Raw genomic sequence first — 20565 nt, forward strand, 5'->3', positions numbered from 1 at the left:
GCAGTCTCTTTTAGATGTTGGCAGGTTCTACTAGTACGTGACTTTATCTAAGAACAGACCAAAACTTCCAAGAGGATTAACAAGTACATGCTTAGAAGTCAACAAAAACCTCACCTGGTCATCCTACTAAAACTCCATTTGTCTTAAATATTCTGCAGTTCAGATTTTCTAGTTAATAATATAGCCTTTTCAGTTCTGTTCACTAGCATTTTTCCATCTTGTCTCTCTCTAAAGGACTGATTGTAATGGGGTAATTCTACATAGCAGTTAAAACCACTATTTTATTCCACCAATTTCTTTTTCTGCTTCTACTGCAAACAAAAAAAAAATAGTTATGAGGAAACAGGAATAAAAGCTGCAAAAACAAGTTCCTTACACATAGATTTAGCCAACTCATTTTAAAACTGACAGCTGTACACATTGCCTAAAAATTATTTTAAGAGCAGAGGGATGTTTGCTATGTTAAAGAAACACCAAGATACTTAAGTGTAAATTTAAGAAGTCCCAATCTGACCTTGGCTCATCCACAAAATACTGCACAACTTCCGTGACTTGCATGGAGGTTACCCGAGCTAAAATTAACAGACCAAGGAAGTCGCTTCCCACCATTTAACAGGCTAAGCCTGAAAGCAAAGTCAGACAACTCACCCAGCTGGGAAAGGTGCTGCTCCATCCTGCTGCCCAGGTGCATCCACATGGCAGACAGCAAAGTGTTGTGTGATTTCCTGCATGTCCTCGTAGTTGAAGAGGGGAGTGAAGCAAGTTTTGTCTTTAGGAGGAAAAGGAGCATAGTTAGAAGATGGAAAAAGGAATGTCTTGTTTTAAGTCAGCAGTCTTAAAGTGTGGTTTGAGGTTTCTTAAGGTCATCTCTGTGGGGATTTAGGGTTTCACTAACCTACAGTTTACTTCACCCAGTTCAAGTTATGTTCTCAAAGTAATAAACACATCATTTTTCAAGTGATCAACACAATCCTGCTCCAAAAGTAGTTACTGTCAACTTGCTTTATCTCTTGAAGCAGAAAAAGGAAGTTTACCAGGAAACCATTACTCATTAGTTACTTTGGCAGCTGCACTCAGAATGTTTATGGCTCACAAATCCCAGGGAGCATATTCTCTACACTTTTAGTTCATTGGTTTGTTTTTTTAAATTGGGACCAAATGTTTATCCAAGTTGGCTTTTCTTTTTTTAAGCATCCACTAAATTTCCATTGATTTTTCACAGGGTTATACCAAAACACAAAAAAAGCAGGAAATTCAAGAAAAAAGTCATTGCCCTTATTCCCAACTATTACAAGATAGTGTGCTGATCTGAAGCACCTGGCAAAAAGCTACAACACTGACAGGACCATAACTTAGTATCCTTGGGGCATGTTTACGTGTGCATCTGACTGAATAGTGGTTACTGCGCAGCCATTTAGTAGTTTCTTTAGCGTCTGGTGTAGCGTTGTGTGTAGACACACTCCCGCCGTACTTAACAGACTTCTAAACTGGCCCGTATTATTAAAACAAAAATATTCTATATTGCGTGGCGTGATGGAAGGGGCAAAACACAGTAGATTTTGGTCCTAGAGCTTATCTATGAAGCCCAGTAAATTCACCTAACTCTCAAGAAATAAAAAAAATAGTTCCCCAACCAAACTACTGCTGACACGGTATCATCGTCCACAATCGTTCAAATGAAATGGAGAGAACTTGCAGTACCAATCAACAGCACTAGAAAAAAAAATTAGAAGGATCCTCCCAGCTTCCTGCATACAAAGCTCCTTTCATCATTATCAGACATACAATTTCAAGGCCTCTCCACATACACTCTCCATCAGATGGTTTTTACGGTATCATTTAATGGTTACTTAAATTGGGATTACTTTGGACCCAAGAATCTTTCAACTTCAGTTAATTTATTTACAGACATGGTATTTAGATTGAGAGAGAAATCCACAGAACAAAAAGGTAAATCAGATTATGGGCAAAACGAGAGTCAGGGTAGCACTTTAAGAGACTAACTGGTTTAGAGAGACAACAGCTTTTGTAGGAAACAAGCTGCTGTGTTGGGATGTTATGAAAGGAGACACAGAGAGAAAAGCCTTTATGCAAAAGGGTAAGGGATGGGGCGGGGGGAGGGACGACACAGGAATGACCCCTCTAAGAAAATATCGTATACTTTATTATATAGTCATACATCCGTACTCCAGGGGTTGGAGTAGTACCACCCATGCTTGTCATTAGTCCCAATGCCTTTTACCACGGGCAAAAATTCATTGAAAGATTCCTACTAACCCTCCTCTTGACCGACAGCCAGCCCACATGTACTCTGAACAATAAACCTGGGCTCCTTTGCATCAGTGGCTTTGGCCTTCAGTGCAGCCTGAAGGAATCAGCATCATCTCAACCCCTTTAAAACAGGTTGGACAATGTAACTCGATAAACTAAAAAGAGAATAAGTGACCAGCTACTCTAGCAGGCCATTACTAAGCTGCTGCATACAAGTTTCACTTACGGTTCAGTCCGATATCGTGGTATGTCAGGATGACGGGCCTGTTTCCTTTGGGGACCCCACACATTGTGACATGAACAGAGCCATGCACAGTTTCGACATCTTGCTCCTAGAAAGAAAGGGATGCAATACTTGTTTAAATGCTCAGCTCAGCAGCCACAACATGGATATTTTTGGTAGGATGAAAAAGATCAGCACAATTTAAATATTGCATTTTCTCTCTCTTTGAAGAAAGAGCTCCATCAGGGCAATTTGAATGGTGCAGTGACAGGATACAGACATGTTAATCTCTGCTTTTGTGTTATGGAACAGGCACAGGGAGCACTGAAAGGGCATTTACAAGAGATTTTTAAAAGCTTTAAAAAAAAAAAAAATGAAATGAGTGGTTTACACTTTTATAGGCTCAGCTCACAATACCCTAAGACTAGCTCCCTCAACAAAATTGTCTCCCCTGCCACCCTGCTTCCCCATCTGCCTGGTTTCAAAGTCTCATTACAGCCTCTCCATGTCCCAATGACTGAGCAACTCCATTGCCAGTGTCCCATTCTCTCCCATGACAATGCCCTCTGTGCACCCATGTCACCCTAAGAGTCACATCTGCCTTCTCCACAAGGTTTTGTGTGCACTTCCTTCCCCATGACCTCCCATTGCTCATGTCATTCTGTCTTCATTTTTAAGACTCAGAGCATCAGCAGACCAAAAAAGGGGGAGTTTTGTTATAGTACAGTGTGCAAGTATCTGCCATCTACCACTAAATTTGATCACTGAAGAGTTGAGAATGGTCTTAAAGTCGTCATATTGCGAGGCTTGCAGTTACTGCAATCTTCTCCCTTCCGGACAAACTGGTTATTGTATAGAGAGCATGTCTTACAACCAGATCCACATGCCTGTGGTCCATACCAGATAAAGCCATTTGCTTAAGGGTATTAGAGGACACACCGACAGTCAAACCATTAACCCCATTATGTAAAGAAACCAAACAAGCCAATATTGAACAAAAGCTAGCCATCCCTTTGTATGATCACAAATGTTAACTGGCATGAACTAGAAGTCATGCTGTACTTATTTCAAGTTTAGAACACCTGCTATAGCAAAGGAAGTTCAGCAAGAGCCTCGGTTTCTTGCTGTTCACAGATGTCATTAAACTACATTCAACTTGCAGCTAATCTTGTAATAAAAACTAAAGGCACCCTCATTTTTTTCTAAAAACAACAAAAAACTTAACACTAACCAACCAACCAGCCCATCCACCTGCCCCAATTTGTTTTTGGCACCTGCACCTTAGGAGACAGGCAACATCAAGTTGTCAACTAGACCCCACTGTGATTCAAGGACCAAAAGAAAAGGAACGATTATAGGGGAAAAAATTACTAAAAGCTATAAAAAGTTAAGAGGTCTTAGAGAGACTTTATGCCTAGATATTCAATAGCTCTTACTGCATGAAATGGAGCCTCTAGCATCATATAGTACAGTTATAACCTACCCCTGCCAGACATGCAGGACTCGATTCATACTGCTTTACTTTGAGGCTAGCTTTTAATATCATTTTGAATCTACCAATTACTTGCAAGATTACATAGCCCAATCCAGAATCATACCACCCATAAAAACGCATTTAAAAAAATAAAACCTGAAAACCCCACTCTAGTATTTGGAGGAAGGGTCATTGACCTTTAAAAATCAGGATGTTTTTAGACAACTATTTCTGAAAGCTTAAAATAAAAAGCAACAACATTCTCCTTCCTGCTATTAGTCATGATAGTTCTGCAAAATTTCAGTTGACTACACTAAATAATCAAGATCCATACACACCAAAGGAGTCTGCATGAAAACAAGTACATAAGCTATTTACTAGTGACATTGAAGCAGCATCTTAAAAAAGTTTTCCTAAACACTTACTGCATCATTTAGCAGGTAAGCAGTATCTTCCATATCCAACACCATTTTCAGACAAAGCAGTGTGGCCAATTCAACCGACAAGCAGAAACAAGCAGAAGGTTTTACTCTGCCTTAGTGGATAGCTGGTGTATGCAGGCAAGCTATTATTCTACATAAGCCTGACTCCCATAATTCCCCCATTTGAACAACTAGTACTCAGGACGACGTCATTCTTAAATAGGATTCGAGTCGGGGTTAGCCAGGAGAAATGCCTCTTCAGCACAACTTGGACAGAAGAGAAATGCAGCTCTCCACCACAAGCCGTGCAGATCACCTGTTCTACCCAAAACTTTTGTACGCTTTTCAAACCACAGAGTTAGTTTTGCGTGCAATTTGTCAACTCCTTTTAACATTTCACATATACTACTAAACACAGAACCCCAGATCAAGCTATTGTATGTTTAAGAGAATTAACATCTTGAAGTTTGACCATCTCCTGGATAAAACTAGGTATTTTCATGACAAGATACAGGTACATTAGGTTTCAAATAAAAAAATCTCAACTTACACAATGGTTTTAAAAACAGCACCCTTATTCTGTATATGGGAAGAATCAAAAGGGCTGTTCTGAACGCATTAATGACGCGTAAAGTCTCCCAAATCTATCATGCCACAATTCATTAGAAGGTGAATTAAATTTTTTAGTTACATTCACTCCACAATATTCAAAACAACTAATATTTTGTTTATGGCTTACTTTTTAAACTTGGAAAACAACCTGCTTTCTCATCAAGACACCTGGCTGCAACTAGATTTAACACTTATGAAAACCAACAGAAGAATATTATTTTGCATAACCCTCCCACCACCCTAGATGCGCTTGCATACCTTATATTTCCTATTTAGCAAGACAGAGATTAACAGGCTTCTCCTACTATTGTACTGTAATGCTGTGGTGCGCACCGTTTTCAGTGTATACTGAAGAAACTAGAGCATGTTTTAGAGTTTGCATTTACAACTGATGCATTTTCCTTTCCTATATTGGATACAAAACCCTTTTTAGATCAGACAAAGCCACTGATATGTAACCAACATCCTGCTTGCCTCCTACACTCTATTTTTAAGTAGTTTAAGATGGGCAAGAGTTCAGCCAGTTAATCTCAATTTAAGCTCAACTGTCACTAAGCTATTTGTAAATTGTGCTCCTCACAGGACAACAATTCTAACAACCGATGCAAACGAAACTGCCCTTCTACTAGTTAATGCAATTTTTCATTCATCTTTACTAAGAGATGATGCTGTGGATTTTTAACTGGATTAGGCTATTTTCCGCAAGTGTAAATATTTAGTCACGAATGTCAGACTCCCATACGCATGGCCAAATGAAAAAACAGTTTCTTTAATGATACCAGCCCAACAGCTCTGCATCATCTCCACTGATCCTGTTATACAACAGGGATGCATCTACATAACGGGGAGGAGCAATGCTTTAAAATGCAGGGCAGCAAAAACAGATGGCAACACATCCTAATCAACATCCATGTGATAGTAAGAGGCTCTTTACCAACTGATTTGTATTAAAACACTATCTCGGAATGAAATCCAAAGCACACTAATCCGAGAGAAGGACAAAGACAAACATGCCATCTGTTCACACGTCTCTAGCTTCAAGAGAGGCACTTCTTTGCTCAGCACCTTATAAAACACACTCAGATCATGCAAGAGCTGCAATTTTGGAGATCTCCATTTGGGGGAAAAAAAAAAAAAACCCAAAAACCCAATTTGGTGTTTAGCTTTGGGCTTTTTGGTCACACGATTCTTTTTTAGTCATAAGATTAGAAAAGTAAAGCAAAGCGGCCTGCATGTGGTTGGCATATAGGAAAGCCAGCCCATTTGTTTCCCATCTTCTCCAAGATATTTGAGAAGAGGTGGATTGAAGATAAGGTGTGGACATGTCTCTGTCAATTGTGTGCGCGGGTGGGTTTGTTTGTTTTTTAAATTTGTTGGATGCGCCCCACGTATAAAGAAACAGCAGGCATTCTGCTTTAAAAAGTGCAATATTTGGTGTTCCAAACTCAAACCACTCGGCTACATCAAGAGCATTTTAATGCCTTCTCTGAAATAAGATTATCCTTACTCCCCTATTCCTCTTGGTATACTTATTTTGATTGGTTTAAAATGAAGAACCCACTGGACATGTCACCCCTACCCCAAGACATTATGAGGAAAAGGCTTGGCAACTTAAAAAAAAATGGAGAGGGAGAGAGAGACTTTAATAATGTTAGAAGAATCCCTCTTTAGGCTTCTTTTAAATCTGTATGATGCATTATTCTTTAGTTTACTGAAAGTGAAAACTTAAAATCCAATTTACTAACTGCTGCTTAGACCCTTGGGGCACTTTTACACGTGCTCCAGGGAGGGGAAGAGTTAAAGCACTGCAGTGTCTTGTGCATCAGCACTCCTGCACTTCAAAGTAGTGATGGGGGCACCTGAACTTAAAACACCTCCACCGCCACTTTTAGGCACAGGGACTCTGACGCTCCACAAGGCTGAAGGAGTGCTGCAATTGCCATGCTCCCGAGGACTCAATTAAGTCTGCTCTGACACATTGTAATTACAGCATATTGGAGCAGCCTCCATGCTTGTGTACAGGCACCCTTGGTTCTCGCTTTGCTCTTCTCCTCCTCTACACTGAAAAAAAATATTTAACATATTTTCAACTCCAGCTTTGCATTTTAATATTTCTCTCAAATACTCAGGGAACACTGATCTAAAAAACTATAGTTTCAGCGGGAGGGCGGGGGGGGGGGGGGGGGGGTCCAGTTTCAAATTCCTCTTGGTTTGTAGGAAAACCTGAACTTGAGCAAGCTTAATCTTGGAGCCCCAAATTTAGGTAGACCAGTATTCAGGTAAGTAATCAAAGTTAACCCTAATTCAAGCGCATGAAGCTGGAAGCTCAAGTAACGGGCTTTCCGCAGTTCTGAACAGCATCTCTTCAAAAACGATTAGGTTGACTCGGCACTTCCAAGAGGCAAGTCACATATACTTAGTATATAGATATATCCACAGTACACACATTGTGGTGGCCTATTTCAGGCACTCTAGTTTTACAGTTCTAGCCCCTGCCTTTTCCCATCCCGACTAGCAAACAGGTCCCAGTACTTTGCCAGGAGAAGTGAAATGTCAACATTCCCATACCTCTTTCTTCCAAAAAAAAACAAAGCATGCAACAAAACCTAGGAAGTCAACAGACCAACAACAATTTACGACAGCTGGGGACTCGCCTTTACACAAAGGGGAGCTGCTTCAGGTCAAGTCGTGAAGCAGCTCTATTTCTGACAGACAGGAAGCCGGGGAATCTGAAGAGATTATTATTTTAACAATGAATACAACTGGCTGAAAGGCAGCTGAGATGATAGCAACTCATCTCTGCCGCCTACCGCTTGTGTGCGGCAAAAAGCAGTTCTGTCCGATTATTCAGGAAATCGAAGTCTGGGGCTCCTACAGATGTGCGGGGAGCGCTCCAGCACACTTCTGCATCACATGCATCGGCATCCCTGCGCAGGAAAAGCGGCAGTGACATGCTTTGAAATAGATACATGAGCTTTAGCTTAACGTACCCCACCGCCATTTTTTCAGTTCGGGGATGCTGGTGCATGTGATGTGGGAGCTTTTAATTAGTGTGGCTCACTAATTAAAGTGCCCCTGGTGACTGATATCTGGGGTGGGGGGTGGGGAGAGGGCTTGGAAGTGTGACTACAGTTAGAAAAAGTAAGCCAGCACCTTTTAATGGTGCCTGTCTAGTGGCAATTGTGTTCACAAATGTTCACCTGCTTAGGAAATCTGTCAAATATAATTTAAGCCAATGAAGAGCCTATATAGGTAATGTTCTGCTCTGCACTGAATTTATGATGAATTGACTAAACAGTTAGTGACTTATGCCTGGAATACCCCACTGCTCATGACTTGTACCTGGCGATCCGAGCGATAATCCAGGTTTTGTGGGTAATTGCCACTAAAACCAACTAATACTACACAGAGGAAGAACGGAGGAACATTAGATTGGAACTTATTCCCAGGTAACCAAGTCCATTCACAGGCAGTCACTTCTCTAAAAAGTTCACAAAAACTATCCATTCTAATCTCTTTCACATATTACAACCACAAGCATTTTACAGGGATGAAAAATCAGCCCCTACAATAAAAAAAAAAAAGTGCCACACACAAAGGTTAAATGGAGATGAGGATAGCGTCATTACTGCATTTGCAAAGAATATTAGATCAATAAATGCTTAGACGATCCCAGCAGACGGATCATAGCCTGAGGCTGCATAGGAAGGCGCATAAAGCATGGTCCTGTTGAGCTGAACTGGAGGGAAAATATAATTTGGTACTCCAAGGATGTGAAAGATTTCTAAAGCATCCCTAGAGACAACCGGACTCCCATCTACAGCTGTAGCCAATATTCTACACTTCACAAAGTAGACAAAAAAATATCAAAAAGCCTTCCTGATGTCCACAGGTGATCAGCAAAAGCCCCTGAAGCATGGAGATGGAAGTTCCCTCTCATCCTATCAAGGGATACTAAACCCTCCAATGTACATACCGAACGCACCATTCATTGCTCCAAGAACATCCTTGTCCTGTTACCCCTTCCATCTACTTGTCAAGGTCCATCTTGAATCCTACTTGCAAAACTTTACAATATTTAATAAGCAGATATAAATACCCTCTCAGAAGCAACTTATGAAACGTTTGTTAGCATCTCCATTTCCAGAGCCTGCCCTCAGTAAGGCTAAACAACATTTTCCAAATTGCTACCTCAACTACAAGGTTCATCTTGGACCTGCCTTTTACCCAAATCCATATTTAGGTATGAAATAAATGACTACATCTCTCAAAAAGCTAAGCACTTAAAATGTTAAAATCTAAGTTGGAGACGCTTGGCATTGCTTGAAAAAACTATTTATTTACAGGCATATGTAATGACTCCCCCTCAGCTGACATGGAGCTGAACTAGCTATCTTGGAGCTAAAACAGAACCAAAAACCTGAACTTCCTGACCTCCAGAGTTGAGGCTCTAGGCAAGTTTTATCAATTGATATCTTCAGAGGAATACCTGTAATAAAGTAAAACTCAAAAATAGAACTACATAAAATGAGACACTGTAAGAATGCGCCAGAAGAAAAGCAAATTCTCTCTCTCTCAAAAGTCAGCATGAAGTTATCATACAATAAATGACAAAATTCACAGGTCTTGATTAGTAGTGGATTAAACAAAACAAAAACAAAAAAAACAAAACACAAAAAAATCAAAATAAGTACTCCCCCCAGCAAAAACAACCCCTCCACCCCCCATACCTTTTTCTCCTTCATTTTGATCTTGAAGGCAGAGATCTAGCTTTTAATTATAAGCTAACATCACAATATTTAAAGTATTTCAAGAATAGAGATAGAAGACAAAAAGGTCATTTTTTAATTCTTTTTACTAAAAAACACTGCAGTACTGTACTCTAGTTAGCAATGTTTATCTGGGATTCAGACCTATTCCAAATTAAATCTGAATGCAACAAAAAACCAACTGCCCCACAACTTCTCCCACATGGCCAGGCACTGTCACATTTATTCTAATAAACTGCTGCCCAACAAATTAAATCCATGTTTAAACAATTCCTCAGCAAAAGTAGATTTATCCCATTTAAGGGACTGAGTATCAAAATCCACAAGAAAGAAAAAGGTGGATTTGAGGCATTATGAAATTAAATATTTTTTCTGGAGTAAATAAAGTGGTAATGGAAGGAAATGCATTGGACATTTTGCCCCTTAAGCTTCCTGAAACATAAGAATACAGTACTGAAGGCAAGTAGTAACTAGGTTGCACATCACTGCACTAAGCATATATAAAAATTAGATAAAATGCAACAACCCAAAATGTTTATTATGTTTTTTTCAATAATATTTTCCCAACCAAAAGTTGGGTACAGTGTATTCAATGATTTCAGTATTGGAGAACTGCCACTCCATGCCCCCAGTGGCTGGGTAAAAATAAAACTGCGTTCTTATATGTACTCTTCCCAAAACAGAAATGCAGTTCTGACTTAGCAGAGCTTGTACATGTCCTGGTAAGTGTTGATATATAGAAAAGAGGTAGTCTTTTCCATCCACAACTTGGATGGAAAAATGTTTCTTTATTATATTAAGATGTCACCTCAAAACAATGGTGAGTAAATAAACTTTCCATGCAGCCTGCATTTATGTCTTTGCAGGAATAAAAGCACAGCTCCTGTATATTTGTTTAGATTAGCCCAATCAAATGTATCGTTGCATAACAATACCACTGAAGAAAGATTATAAATCAAGGCAGAAAGGCAAGAAACTTTGAAAATGTATGTTTATTAGCCCTCATAAACCTTTAAGTGGAAAAGGGAAGCCACTTTTTGAATTGGCTGTGAATTTAACCTATGGCCTCGTTGCGAGTAAATAACTGAAGAGACTAAACCTCCTGTCAACTCCTTTACGCTTTACTGTTTTCCACAACTGGCTGCTAACCAACTCTCCACATGCCTCATCATTACCTTGGAAACTTGTTTTCCATTATGGAAAACATTGGACTGTCTATATCCCAGAAGGAAGTGCACATATTTTAACATACTGCAAAAAAAATTCACCTTCACTGAAGTTGCCAAAGTCACATTTGGCAAAAATAACTGCTTGCTATGCTCTCTGAAGACGAGACATTTCTCAGCAATCTGTAAGGATTTCCTGCTATCGCACCGTTATAAGAGACCTCTAGCCATATTCAGTTTTGTATTTTACAGTTACATTGGTTAAGAGTCAATACACTTTTGATCAGATGTTGCTGAATGTTTTGAATACTTGTTCTCACCCCTGTTTTACCAAAGAGGGAAGTGAAAAAGAGTTTTTACTTGCCTGAGCATCAAACTCTGGAAAGAGGCGAATGATTGCCTGTGAAAAGATTTCAGATATATTAGTGCAAGTGTTTGTAAAGCAGTTTCAAAGTGAGCCTGAAAATGTGTACACTTCATGTGAAAGCTTGCAAGAATGACAGATTTATTTCTTAATTTATACAGCTCCTAATGTAGTAAGATCACATCAAGTTGTCAGTGAAGCTTCTCTAACAAAGTGCAAGATTTGGATTCAAATATTTTAGATGCCAAAACCTCACAAGAGACGAGTGACTTCTAAATGCTAGCTTCACTTACAGACCAATTCAAATCTCGGAGAAGCTAGTATATTCATTTGAGTAAAAAATCTGAGGTGTCTGTTAACTTCATCACTCCAAGCAGAACCCAGAACCTCTAATTCATGTTCCTTTAAAAGTGCATGCCATCTAATGGTTAGCATAAGTGGTTTTCTAGACTAAACAAATACAACATTAGAACATGACATTAAGCACCAACAGCTCAATCATGCAGCAGAGACCCATTTCTACTTAAATCAATTAGATTAATTGCATCTACCAAGTAGGCAGGATTTCACCTTCAGCTCAGAAATGGACTTGACGTCATTCTTTGTTGTTCAGCTCACGTTCTGCTTTCACCATTGCAGACAAGCTGCTAGCCAGTCCAGTGCATGCAGCAGAAGTAGGCATATAACACAGGCCCCCAACCCAAGTGGCTTTAAAACCTCAGCATACATTTGGCTGCTACTTAAAATACTGCTAGAAATATCAATATCAATATCAATTAAAATCAAGACTAGATGCATACACTGACCCTATGTGTGAGAAAACTTGAGCAGGTGGTAGAAGTTTCAATAGGGTAACTTAACATAAGACAGGCAAAAGCAACAAGACTTCATTGGTTGCAACATATACCAAGGAAGGATAAAACAGGACAAGTGACACCCTGGTAAGAAAGTTATGTTATTAGAGTGGTATGACTAACACGATGTTTAACCAATAACTGTCATGGGTCCATCAACTGACATAAAAAACGAGGACGTAATGACTTGAGGTCTGAGTCAAGATGTTAAGAGCCATGACATTTATTAGGACCTGGAAAGTATCTTGTATGCACAACCAGCTGATCCAGATATCAGATTGAAGTGTTTGGGAGTTAAAGTTTACACTGTTACCACCCAAGATAGATCTTTTATTTATTTTTTACAGTGCTGACCCCTGACGGTGAAGTCAACTATTATGCAGTTAAGGTGCAGCAAGAGTGGCTAGTCACCAAGTTAGTGTAAAATTTACACTCAAGCTTATTGGTACGGGCCTACCAAGTTCTAGCTGTGCAATTTTCACGGAGACCGCAACATTTGAGTGGGCTCCATGAAACAGCAGGCTCACTGCAAAAACAAAAAAGACAAAACTTACTAAAAATAAAATGCTGGCTCCCCAGAGGGATCCAGCAGTCTTCATGATGCTGCAGTCCCTTGTTCAGAGGCATGGGGGATCCACTGCACTCAGCCTGTAAAAAGGTGGTGCCTGCAAAAATCAGCCAGCCGCCTCCCTGAGTTAGATAGCCCCCTACTTATTGGGCATCTCGAGTAAGAGCACACATCTTTTGTTGCGCAATGCAACTGATTTGTCTTCTGCACATAAGACCCCCCACACAATTTCTTCAATGTCTCATTAAAAATGCCAACATTTTGCAATAAAACAAACTGAAAGGCTTCTTAGTAAGAGCAGAGGAACAGCAATAGCAAGTGATAGTTGCATGAGAACGGGATCTTTGTTTCTGGAACTTTAAACGGTGTTCCTGCTAGTTTTCAAACAGTGTTTTCATGCTAATACCGAGTAAAGGGCATTACAGAAATAATTTAACACAACTGAAATGAAATGATTTGCACATTAAAGGCTTTCCCAAATTTTTGATGCAAGTAACTTAATTCAACAGGGGTGGGAAATGGAGAGAAGATTACAAATACAAGAATTAATAGTTCCAGCTAAGATTTACTGTTGTCAGTAATTATGGTCACACATGAAAAAGATCAACAGAAATAACATCAGATTTTGATATCAGGGCAAATTTGGCCGGTCCATGAAGGATTCAGCTATTTCCTGTGATGCAGTCTATTTCGAGTCAGACAGTTACAGATGCATAGGGGGCCACAATTAATAAGCCTTTTTACCCAATTAGAGTGCTACTGCTTCATGGCTCATTTAGGTGAGCTGCAATTTGAATGCCAGTTCATTCGGTCCCAGCAGCATACATCCGAGCATGGGCTTGCTGCCCACTAAACTACCTAGGATCCCTGGCGCGTGTTGGAGTTCCAGCAAAAGCCAGGCTAGAATAATGACCCTCCTGTGCTACTCAAGCTAATGAGTTAGAAAGCTAGTTAAGTTTCTCTGCAAAAACTCTTATGACACCTTGGGAGGAAACCATAGACATGGCTCAAAAGGTAAGAATTAAGAACCTTTTTGAACACCGTTTATGCACTGCTTTTAAAGGCACTTTCATCCACATTGCTTATTCTAGAAATGCATGTAAATAGCCTTGTGTAACCACGTCCACACTACTGAACTGTACCAGCATAGCTGTAGTAATTTCTAAACAGATACAGTTACAGAGATACGAGGCTGCATAGGCAATTCTTAAGGAAACCAGAACTTTCTTGCTGTGTCATGTTATCATGGGACTTCACGTCTTTTCTTCTTGAAAGCCTTGAATTTTAACAATCCTTAAAATATGAATAAAAATAGTTCCAACTCTAGTCCTAGATTATGAAACTGAATGTTACAATTACCTCCTCTTTCTTTACCAGAGGCTTCACCTCTGCAAGGTCCGCATCCTGCAGTTCCACAGACATGGTCAGTAACTGGTATCTGCAAAGATCAAAAGAAGTTTAAGGAACTTATATTTTTAACCTTCCGACCACCTCAAACTACCCGTCGTTTTTGGTTCACACCACCCTTTCCCACAGCTAAATCTAAAATAAAAGACATGTTTCAACACTCTCAGAAACACAGACTCAGAAACACACTGAAACAAAGCAAAACAGAAAGTTAAGAGACTCAAGATTGCATGATCAAGTGTCATTCAGAAGGCACGAGGAAATTTGGTGGAGATCCTGTTGGGGAAGCAGCTTCAGGCACGTCATTAAAGGCCACAGCAGAGCGCATATGCCAGAGGTGGCAGGATCAACATTTTTGTATATAACCAGGAACCTACTTAATTCACAGCCAGACAAAGGAATTATCACAGCACAAACTGCTGATTTCATGGGCATTTCCCAGCAATCCCGCTTCTCGCCACTGGTTAGTAGAGAGGCCCTGGTGGCCCTTCCTGCCACTGCATCAACTGCACTTTCCAATCCCAGGCAGACTGCGAGGCAGCAAGGACCGCAGGAGTCAGTATTTTACTTTTTTTTTTTTAAGTTGATTTTGCAGACAATTGAGAATTTCACAGGTTATACAAACAGAAACATCCTTCTGACAGTCTCTCACTAGGCTTATTGATCCTAAAAGTTGAATTTTACATGATTTTTTTCCAATTTTGAGGAAGAATTGTTATTCATTTGTAGCATTTGAACCCTAGACCTTTAGATGCACAGAAGAAGTCATGCTCACACTGGAGTGACTTATGGGAAGTGAGTGGTTGGCTTTTGAGTAGACTTTCATGACATAGACCTGACATAAGCCACTATATTTGCTAGAAACAAGTGAGATGCCAAATTATTGTGCTTTGTTCCTGGCTTTGGAAAGGAAATGCTTTCCAACAAGGATGTGTCTATACTGCCTCAAGGCTGTCGTTGAAAATTCAGCATGGCCCATTGCTTCCACTCTGCAGTTTCCACACTGGAAACAAGGTGGTGAAGATGCAATGCTGCCAAGCTGCTTCTATCAAGGAAAAAAGTCAGAAAGAGATGAAAAATAGCAAGGGGAGGGAGGAAGGGAATGCATCCCCAGAACATCCTCACTGCTATATTTCTGCATTGGGAGCCTGTAGGTACCTAGGACAGTTTTCAGCAGTTCTCACTGCTTCTGAGAGCAATGGGGAGTCAGCACAGACATGCCCAAAGTTACAGACAGCATCTGAACCTGCCAGTCTCAAGGACAGCCTGGTTAAACCGATGGAAGTGTGGGGATGTGTCTTCTGCAGAAAAATTAAGATAAAATGTAAGCTAACTTGTGTACCCAAGCAGCTTATCTGAGAAGAAACATCTGTAGAGCCGATTCAACCAATAGTCCCGAAGTCCAGGTCACCTAAGGATCCAGACTAGTCTGCATATCTTTACACTGCCCTGTGGAGGAATAATGTAGACAGACTCTGTCTCTGACCAAGTAAAGACCTAGGTTCTGCTCCCAGATCTGTTCTCACAGTAGGTTAAATATATTAACCTTACTTAACATACTTAAGAAAAATTAAGGCCTAATTATTAAAATTATTTAAGATTAATAAATATTCAAGTGGTACAAGTCCATTTCCAAAAAGTCTTAAAGGAACTCTCCAGTGGTGGAAATCACTGGTGAAACAGCTGGAATCGGAGCTGGTTAGACATGCTAAACCAACTTGACAGCAGTAGTCTCCTCTACAGGTACAGTGAGAATCTCAGTTTATTCTGCTTCTTCAGTTCAGTGATTCAGTTACTGAAAGCTGAAAAACTGATTAGGAGTTAGAAAAGCAGAAGCATTTGTTTTCCCACTTGTATTTGACAAATTAAAAAGGTGAGGTCTATCTGGAAGAATGGGGTAACCAGGAAAATAAATAAATAAATAAAACCAGTTAATTCAAACGGTACTAATAATCCTTTCTTTGTTTTACAGTTAAAGCCTATTAAAAGATAATTAAAAAAAATTAAACTATTTATCCAATAACATTTAAGGCACTTTTAAGTAACAAAACTAAATTAAAGTGGTATTTTTGTGCAATTGAATTGAATTCCAGTTTCATCCAAATACACCTTAACACAGATCACAAGTTAAGTTTCACTAATAAGTCCCAATATAATCAGAAAATGTAACATGTAACTATTGTATTTACTCAAATAGAAGATGACCCTGATTCCATAATGACGATCTCCCAATAATTAGATTCTATATATGGAAGAAACGTATAAATTTGTTATACATTTTCTAGGTATCGAATCCAATTAAAAAACTTGTCCCCCTCCCACTGCTACAGCAGGAATAAAATCAGCAGACGCCGGGGGAGGGGTGGGGGGAAAAGAGGTCAGGTAGCTCCTTTGCTTTCTGCTTCCCCCAAACTTTTCCCCCTACTTTCTCCTTTGTGTTAGACCCTACTTTTCCTGAGCACATGGAAGTGAGGAGCAAATTTGGAAACAATAGCCTTGAAGTTAAACATGGCTGTAGCAATCTGAATATACACTTAATGGAAAATGGATACTTTTTTCCTTTTTGAAACTGTTGTAAAAATTTTAGCACAGGCACTCCATAAACACACTTTTGAGCAGCACTTTGGCACCTACTTGTATACAACACAAACTATGCATGATATTAATCCAAAGCTACAGGCTCATGGTTTACTATATTGTTAATTGGGCTGGGGGAGGGGTGCGAAAGAGTTGGCAGTGAGGCTGACTGTACTTCATGGGCACTCCCATATATTTTATTCAAATAGGCTGCACTAGCCTATCTTTGTGGTAGGTTCCCATCAGCATATTGGTCCAGTGTAGGCCATGTGTTTGACAGTCATGCACAGTGTTAGCTGCTATTAAAATCAACTTCATAGCTGGTTTCCATTGATAAGTGCATGCTGCTTTTGACAGCAGTTTAACAGATGCTGCATTCAGTGAGATTTCCTTGTATGCATTTACAAGATGAAGGACTTCCTCCCCCCATACTAATGCAGGGGGTGGGGGGGGGGGGAGAACAAACTCATCTTGTATTTGAGTAAACATGGTATATAATTTCTTAATTAGATGTGTATCTATAAAACTAACCCAGATTAAAATATGTTGATTGGCAACTAAAGTATAATCTTTACTCTAAATTCAGTACTATTTTTATGGTTACCAACTAATCTTTAGGAGTATAAAAAGGCAAAACAAGATAAAAGTTGATCATTTAAATCCTGGTTTCCTACTTACATATTTAAAGCAAACCCATCCTGCCTACCATGTCAGACCCAGTGCTTGATAAGCACCGTGAAGTGCACAGTAATAGTAAACAATATGCAGCGGTAAACCAAGGAGCTTTGCCAAGGCTGGGGAGCTAAGAGCTGTGCCTGCCTTGCCACCACTTTCCCCAGTCCCTAGCCGTGACACAGCTTCCAGGTGGTGAGGAGCTGCGCCAGAGCCGAGCAGCTTGAAGCAGTGTCTTCATTGCAACTACTTCTCTACCCTCCTCACTGCGATACAGCTCTCCACCACCTAGAAGCTGCACCCGTATTACAGCTGGGGAGTAGGAGTCGAGAAAGCAGCAGTGGCTCAGGCAGAACTTCCAGCTGCCTGGCCCTGGCGCAGCACCTTGCTCCCTGGCTTCAGCGCAGGCACAGATGTAAGCCCATCCAGCTCAACGGGCAGGATCTGGCCCACTTGCCATATGATGCCAACCCCTACTCCAAGACAAAGTGGTTCAGGGAACACAACAGAATTGGTGTTTGCGGCGTAAGAATTTTGTTCACATGGAATAATTGTAGGCTTCCAAAAAGGTTAAAACACTTAATAGAAAGGATATATATATTTTTTTTTTTTTGAAAAAAAGGACACCACGCCCGACTCTTCTGGCATGAAAACTATGGTTTTCCCCACCAATTCAAGGCTCCTGCAATACATTTAGTAAACAATTAAAGCTCGGAAGTGCTGATGAATAGGCGTAATAGCTTTTATGGCGATTGGAGTAAATATTTACATGTGACAAGATGTGCATGTCAGGTCTGGAAATACAGCAGATCTTTAAACCGTACAACATGGTTAGGTCAGACATTTCCACATCCCTATGTTTTCTTCCTAGGTTCTCAAAAATATTGGAGAGATTCTCAACAAAACCAATGCTGCCGATGTATTTGGAAAAACACTAAGTCACTTGTTCACAAGACCTGGAGTCCAAACAGTGCCCGACCACGGAGTAAGCACAACTGATTTGCTGACAAGACGACTGGGAGGAAAGTGGTTTTGTTTTACCCCTGTTCAGTACAAGTTTTATCATGTCTAAATAGGTGCTTTGTGTTGCCCTCTAGCATGACACCGTCTCTTGCAGCCAAAGCAACCGCAGAACTTTCCTAAAAAGATACCGTACAGACATTCTTTTGTAGACAATTTCAAAGAGTTTTTCTTGCTGAAGTGCTCAAAATACAAAGTTTATTTTATACTTTCAAGCATTAGGGCACAGTTGCCAACTCAGGGTGGGGGTGGGGAACAGGGTTTTCACTGAATTTGGCCAATTCAGCAGGTTTTGGGTCACAGGGTCTATACTAATAGAACATCCTGCCCACATATTTAGAGTCGGCTCCCACAATCTTGAACCTGGCTATTAAATAAACCGCATGGAACTACAATGTTAAAAGGATTAAGTCCCCTAACAATCATGCTGGGATTGAGAAGAATTAAAGATTTAAATGCATGTTAAGTGTTGGCATAAAGTCTTCTCAGACAGGTTGTAGGTAAATGCCTAGAGGACAGAAAGCAGACTAGCTCATGGGGAGAAGCAGTGGGAGAGAAGAAGCCTGCAGGACTCTGAGATTGTTACATTTTCTACTGCAAATATACTGCTGAGAGCCATATTCTGTTCAAATTCACCTTCCCTCCCTTCCCTGATGGCAAGCTCTATGCTACAGCTGATCAGAGGACCAGTTTGTACAAGGCTACAGGTGAGGAGTCTGTTCAGGTGCGTCTACTCTAACATGGGCCAAAACGCATGCCCCACTAGTACACAGTTATTACTGGAAGCCAAGCAGAATGTGCATCCTACTGAAAGAGGGAGCGGGCAGAGAGCACAGGTAGGGCAGGAAGCAAATCCAGAAAACACATGGAATGAAAAAGGACTGAAGGAGATTAGAGAAAGGGCAGAAAAAATGCTGAATAATCTTTTGATATAACAGCATTTCAGGGAGAAGAAAAGGAACGCCCATCTGTTGCAACGACGGCTTCAACGGAGAGATAGGGAACTGGTGCACTGTGGCAGACGCCCAAGAACAGACATGGTACATCAAGGTAGACAGGCTTATGCTGGAACAGAGGATCTACGTTACAAGTCTCTTATGAAGACAGATTATTAGACAAGGATGAGCATTCATCCGATAAGACAGGTCAAGTGCAGCAACCGAAGAAAGGTACCTCCAAAAAGACAGATCATTTCTTCAGCAAAGTGTCTTCTCAACTCTGATCATAGCACTCAGATTCTGCTAAATTCAGCAGCTGAGGATCGGTTACTAATCGCTTCTTCACTAGTGGACACTGGCCTGCCTCAAAACCACCTACACACCTCATGACTGGCAAGATATAGCCATCAAACCTCAAAGGTAGTGGTGTATTTGCAGTTAGCAATGGCACTACTCCACATATCGGGCAAAGGTTTAAGAGCAAAGACCTAGAGCCCCTTGGGAGTTCCCAGGAAGCAGTGCAGGCTTTTCTAGAAAAATCACTCCTTCCATCCTCGAGGTTTGCTTTCACAATAGTAGAGCACGGACAAGATAGGACCGGGAGAGCTGGAGCCCCAATGGATTATTTGGGCCGGCCCATCTGCAGGGTCAGATGGCTGAATATGTAGTTTAAAAAGGGAGTTTTTGCTAGGCCCTTTTTGTTTATACTATAAAACAGCTCAGGCTTCTGCTCAAGCTTAATTTGGTTTCCCCCCCACCCTCCAGCTCCCCTTCCAGTTTGTTAATGAGCCAAAGAAATACAATCCACAGAAAAAAACAGATACAAGATAACTGTCCTGTAGATAGCTACAGGAAATGTTTAGCTTTAGTGCAGTTGAGTATAAAAGTCACACTTAAGTGTCAATGTGATAGGTATACAACAGGAAGGAAGAGCAGAATTTACCTTCACCTAGTTACTTGATAAAGTAAAAAGAAATCCAAGGAAAGCACAATTACTGTGCAAGACAGACAACTGAGAACCATCTGCTGGTACCCAAAGCTATTACAATGCAGATCACTCCTATTTCAAGTGTTAATGAACAGTGTAAAGTGTTATAACAGTGTAAGGTGTTACTTAGCCCAAAATTTCTCCACCTGTGGGTTGCAAGAATATAGGAAAGGGTTGCTAGCAAACTTTAAAAGCAGATGAACAAATTTCAAAAATGGATTCTCCTCTAAAGGAGAAAAA

General features: G+C 40.4%; 1 protein-coding gene across 1 annotated transcript in view; it reads right to left on the reverse strand.

The window, feature by feature from the left end:
- The window catches only part of NDRG1 (N-myc downstream regulated 1), a 44092-nt gene that overhangs the window by 17749 nt on the left and 5778 nt on the right, over positions 1-20565 (reverse strand). Inside the window, exons 2-5 of the mRNA XM_090040682.1 lie at positions 14083-14161; positions 11302-11337; positions 2498-2603; positions 649-769 (exon numbers count right to left, since the gene is read on the reverse strand). Of these exons, the coding sequence (XP_089896808.1) occupies positions 649-769; positions 2498-2603; positions 11302-11337; positions 14083-14145 (326 nt within the window). The 5' untranslated portion in view covers positions 14146-14161. The remainder of the gene's footprint in view (positions 1-648; positions 770-2497; positions 2604-11301; positions 11338-14082; positions 14162-20565) is intronic.

This window comes from Crocodylus siamensis, chromosome 3 (genome assembly GCF_052110815.1).
Source record: "Crocodylus siamensis isolate JL-2025a chromosome 3, ASM5211081v1, whole genome shotgun sequence".
NCBI classification, from domain to species: domain Eukaryota; kingdom Metazoa; phylum Chordata; order Crocodylia; family Crocodylidae; genus Crocodylus; species Crocodylus siamensis.